Source organism: Strix aluco, chromosome 24 (assembly GCF_031877795.1).
Source record: "Strix aluco isolate bStrAlu1 chromosome 24, bStrAlu1.hap1, whole genome shotgun sequence".
NCBI lineage: Eukaryota > Metazoa > Chordata > Aves > Strigiformes > Strigidae > Strix > Strix aluco.
The window spans coordinates 3,317,434-3,323,126 of NC_133954.1; the positions used below are offsets into that span (position 1 = coordinate 3,317,434).

At 51.4% G+C, this 5,693-nt stretch overlaps 1 protein-coding gene across 1 annotated transcript; it reads left to right on the top strand.

The window, feature by feature from the left end:
• Nucleotides 1-2,583: 2,583 nt before the first annotated feature.
• On the top strand, nucleotides 2,584-2,889 carry LOC141934216 (feather keratin Cos1-2-like). The gene has a single exon (XM_074849553.1). The coding sequence runs from the start codon at nucleotides 2,584-2,586 to the stop codon at nucleotides 2,887-2,889; it is 306 nt and encodes a 101-aa protein (XP_074705654.1).
• The last annotated feature ends 2,804 nt before the right edge of the window (nucleotides 2,890-5,693 follow it).

Here is a 5,693-nt window from a genome sequence, read left to right on the forward strand (position 1 = left end):
TCTTATTTCCTGGACCTGCTGGCAACAATTTGTCTGACAGAGATCAGTGTCTGCCTGTTGCCTGTGGTTGGGTGTCATCCCCAAACTTTCAGAAAATTCTCACCTTCCCACTACTTGTGCTGTTTATGAAAGCATTGGAGTATTGATCCTCCTGCTGATCCCTGAGAAAGCCCGTCAGTACGTGTCTGCTAGCTGGGCTTTGCACCACTCATCACAACTGTTTGAGCCTGGTAGTCCAGCCAATATCCCACCCACATTATCATCCTCTTGCTGAACACATTTCTCACAAGTTTCATCATAAAGGCAGTGCGAGAGAGGCTGTCACGCTCTTGCTAAACTCTAGGTACACACATCCCCTGCCCTTTCCTTGTTCCACTGTGGCTTTTAGCTCCTGAGAAAGCAGTGAGGGTGGTCCTCAGCTACACTGAGGGGAATCAGCCCTGACTGAGCTCTCCCAGCAGAGCTCCCTGGCACTGATCTCCCTGAGGTCACTCAAGGGAATGGGGGGAAGCCTTGGCTGCACTGTGTCCAAGCTGGGCCTGAGCCCAGGCAGACAAATGTTCAGGAGGGCAGATGGGCTTAGAACATTTACCCACTGTACACAGCCGTTGTTGGAAAGAGAGTCTCTTTGTGACACCTCTGTGGGGCAGCAGCAGGCTTTGGGGGATGTTGTCTTGAATTCCCTGCCCGGGGCAGTTGCTGGGCACTCAGAGTGAGATTCCAGTGTGTGGCAGTAAGGTTTCTGTGGTCTGAAATCCAAAGCAGTCATCAGCTCTTTACCTTTCCTTGTGAAACCCACAGGGTCTGTCCTTCCCCTCACAGCACAGCGATATCAGGCTTCATACCCCTTTCATTCAGTACCTGTTTCATCCACGAATTTGGTCCCTGCCTGATACAGCATCAGGTTCATGGGATGCACAAATACATTTGTCATGTGCAGGGACCTGAGAGAGGGCCATGTCCCAGCCCAGACACCACCGACACTGCACGGGAAGCAGATGCACTCAGGGATGGCCAGCACATGGTCAGCAGGATTCCTCAGCCTTTCTCCTTGCCCAGAAAGCAATCCCCGTCCTTCTGAACTCTCTAGAGCTGGGGAGAGCAGCCGTGTCCTGGCCTGGAGAGGCAGGGAGGGGGCACTGCCAGCCGTGCTGAGGCACTCCCACTGTTGTTACACTGAATTAAACTAAGGAGCCAAGCTGGAGTGAAACCATCCTTGTAGTGGCCTGACATTGGCAGCAGCGGAGCGTGAGCTTTAGAGGGGCAGGAAAAGGAGTACTCAGGAGCCAGGGGCTGCACTTCAGAGCCTCTTCCCTGGACACATCTCTAGCAGGCTGGTGCCATCACCATTCAGCTGCACTCAGGCTCCTTCTGACCCTGGCAACCTGCTGCTCTGTGGTGCTCATGGACAGAGCAGAGGAGACTGGCCTGGCCATGAGCATCATGTTCCCTTGTGATGAAGAACACACGATGTTACACATACACACAAGCTCATGCACACTGACATGGAATTTTACAGAAATCTGTGATCCCACATGCATTCACAAAAATACAGCTGCTTACAAGGAAACACAAGAAAAGAACACACATGGGAACACAACGGTCCATGGACTCTGCTGAGGATCCCGGGGGACTGGGCAGTGTTAGGCAGGATGGGGTCAAACCCCAGCAGCACAACACCTACACCTGGGGAGGCAACAACAAGTGACCACTGAGGTGAGCTGAGGAGGGAGGCAGGAAAATATATGGACATGGTATAACCTCATGTGCGGGATCCCACGGCATCCATCTGAAGATGTCTGGATTTCGTTCTAATACCACTTAAAACAGCCCCACCAGAGTGACCCAGACTGACATCACTTGCCTGCTCTGGAAACATCCAACACTTGAGCTGAGTCTTCTGCCAGCACTGCTGAATTCCTGCCCTAGAAATCCTGGGGCCTTTCATCCCAGTGCTCAGAACAAGCCTTCACTGGGGAATGGGCATGGCACAAACCTGGAAATGAAAAGGAGCAGTGCAGGAAATGAAAGCACAGCCCATAGCATTAGCTGCGATGGTTTGCATTCAAGATGAGCTTGTCAGAAAATTGTTACCTCTGCAAAGGTGCCTCTGGTCCTGCGGCAGTGAAGGGCAGGTATAAAAGGCAGCCCAAGTCCCTGCTCTCTCATGCACTTCTCTTGGCTCCTTCTGCTTGGGAACCAGGTGAGTCTGAAGCCCCTTCTCCTCCTCTTCCAAAGGGAGATCTGCACTTGAGAGACATCCCAGCTGATATTGCTCTGTCCTGTCCTGGAGTTTGGATCTTCTTATCATGACATAGGGAAGCGGAGAGCAACTGTGCTTAGCGAAAGAAGCTGAGATGTGGCTGAGGGGGCTTTTGGTTTAGAAATTCAGAGAGACCCTGCCTGAGCCAGGCTTCTGTTTGTGGGGGAATGAATACCATGTGGCTCTTGTCAGAGCTTCCAGCTCCCCACTCAATATTGGCTTTGGCTTCCTGGTGACAGGGTAACCAGGTAGCTCCTCACCCACCCTTGTGCTCTGTTTCCTCCCTGCTTCTACCCAGGTGCACCTCCACCCTCAGAGACATGTCCTGCTACGACCAGTGCCTGCCATGCCGGCCCTGTGGCCCCACCCCACTGGCCAACAGCTGCAATGAGCCCTGTGTCAGGCAGTGCCAGAGCTCCACCGTTGTCATCCAGCCCTCCCCCGTGGTGGTGACCCTGCCTGGACCCATCCTCAGCTCCTTCCCACAGAACACCGTTGTGGGCTCCTCCACCTCCGCTGCCGTTGGCAGCATCCTCAGCTGTGACGGAGTGCCCATCAACTCTGGGGGCTTTGACCTCTCCTGCATTACCAGCCGCTACTGTGGCAGAAGGTGCCCCCCCTGCTAAAGGTGCTGGAAATGCCTGGAGGAGACACCTGGAGGAACTCAGAGCATGGTGCTGGGCAGAGGATCAAGATTTTGGAGGTTGTTTTCAGGATAGCTAAATTGTTTTCCCTTTCTTTACATTTTCTTTGTTTACTGTCTCTCCCCTCATGCACACCAGTGCCAACTGGGGAAGGCCCATCTATCTCGTCTTTCTCCCTGGGACAGGCAGACAGACATCATGCAGGAACTTCTCTATGGCCAAGGACTGCAGATTCTCAGCTGCCCCTAAGAGGGGGTTCCCTGTACTGCTGACCTCCACTTGGAGTGACTTTGTTCCTTCTTTTGACTCATTAAAGTTCTGCTGCATTCAAGCCTGGCCTCCATGTGGTCCTTCCTTCTGTGGACACTCCCCAAGCTGCCAAAGGAGAAGGGTGTTGCTCTGGGTGCAAGGGGGTGAGGGCACAAGGAGACCTTGCCTTGTTGTGTCTCTGTGCACAAATGCCCAGAAAGGCAGGAGGCTCTGAGGGCTCAGCAGCCCCATCAGCTCCTGAGCAAGAGCGTTCCTCTTGCTATGGCTGGAGCTGCACTGCCTTGGCAGGGGGTTGGCTTTGGGCTCTGAAAGGTGATTTGCTTTGCAGAATGGCAAGAGTGGTAAAGAAGGGAAGAGCCCTTGGGATGGCCCAGAGCTGCTACTCCATATTCTTCTGTCCTCCACCACTCAGTCTAGGGGCCATGGCCAGCACACATGGACGGGACTAGCAGGGAAAAGTCGCCCATGCTGCTGAATGTCTTGAGGCTGGAAATTGGAGCTACACCTGTGGGAGCTGAGGGTAGTCAGCACAGAAATGGGGACAGTGAAACAGTGTATTTCTGAGGGGGATCTAATTGCTCTGAGACAGAGTGTGCAGGAGAACATGAAGATCAGTGAGGACAAGGGTGCTGGGTGCACTTCCCAAGAGAGCTGTGGGTAAGTGCAGAGCTCTTGACTGCTTCAGTGGTCCCTCCAGAGAGTTTGTGCTCAGGAACTGGCTGCCATTGTGGGGAGAGAGGATTTCATTACATGTAAATCTCATCCCTTCTGATTGGTGGAAATGTGTCTCAGCAGACACTACACTCTCATATGTTATTTCCTATATGAACATCCAGATGCCTTGACAAAAGTGTACAAGTGGAAGAATGGAAATCCCCTGTGATGGTTTAGTTCCTGCCGGGGTCTGAGACCACGCGACCGCTGCCCCTCCCCCACAAAGGGAGTGAAATACAAAGCCCCGAGATTGAGACAAGGAAAGGTTTAATACAACAGAGCAACAGCAACACAACCAACAGCAACAATAACTGTGATAACAATGAACAGAGCAAAGTATATACCGATACAGCAAAGAGAGAACTGGCTGCGCCAATGCACGTGATCACCGATTCCTCCCGTGCTCGTGCCAGGATGTGAGGTCAGCAGGATATATGAATAACACGGCTAGAGCTTCCCCCCCACTGCTGGGGAAACTTAACCCTATTCTGGCTAAACCAGGACATCCCCCACACATGTCCTTCATCAAGAGGGAATTACAGCTCATGAAGCACAGCTCAGAACAACTGAAAGACAAAAGCTCTATAACAGGATTTCACTTGCATGTCTGAAATAATTTTTCCCTAGTCATGCTGCTAATCACCATCATCATCTTCTCGTATAGACCTCCTATGCTACCACACTAAACCTTGTTATAATCAGAAGGTACCTCAGGTCCTTTGCAATGATGATACCATCTGCAATTGTCCTTGTAGGAGAGGGAAGAATGGCATTTTTTCTGACAGATGAGTAAGAATTTTTGCCAAAGCACTGCCCAAGTGCTGCCACTGACTCCTGACATGACCTCTGGTTTGCCGGCCCGACTAAAGAGCTCTTGGAAAGATAGGAAAAGGGCACAGGATCCATGCAGGCTTTACACTTCAAATTAAGGGCATTTGTGCCAGAGGTTGGGGTGTTTTACAGTGTTTTATACCATCAACAAAAACAGTGGTTGTTCTTTACAACATTCTTAAACCTGTGCTGTACACCTTGATTTACACCCCATGAAACAAGGACGTGAAAGCTGCTGGTATTTGTTCACTGCCAACACTTACCAGGCTGTGGTGTTTGACAGCTGAAATGATGACGAGATCTGTTTCCATTTGAAGAAAATGCTCTAAAAGACTGGCTGACCAAAATGGGGTAATCCATGTGTGGATGGGACATGCACAGTGTCCTGTGCCCTGGCAACGGGGCAACACATTGTGCTGTGCTGTGGGACTGACTGACAACTGGTGTGGGTTGCCCAGGGAGGTCACTGATCTTCCCTCCTTAGACATACACAGAAACCGCCTGGATACAGTCCTGTGCAACTGGCTTGAGGTGGCCCTGCTTGAGCAGGGGGTTTTGACCAGATGACATCCAGAGGTCCCTTCCAACCTCAGCTGTTCTGTGATCCTCTCATTCTGGGAGTTCAGCTGATGTAGAGCAGCTCAGGGTTCCCAGCATCTGAAGGCATGTAAGGTTATCTGTACTATTCTCACTTTCTTTCTATCTTTAGCCCGAATTAATGACATTTTAAGGAATGCTTGGAAGAGGCTGAGTTCCTCTCTTACTGGAACCAGCCACTGTCATTTCTGTTGCCCCAGCCTCAGTGTCTGCAGTCTGTGTGGAGTCTGGCTTGTCCCAGGGACACCACGCTCTGCTGCTGTGTGAATACACCACTGAGGCACCATTTCCTTTACAGAGCAGGGGCCTGTCCCTACCCTCATGTCTCCCTTCAGGAAATCAGTAAGAACAGCACAGATGTAAGAATTTTCTCA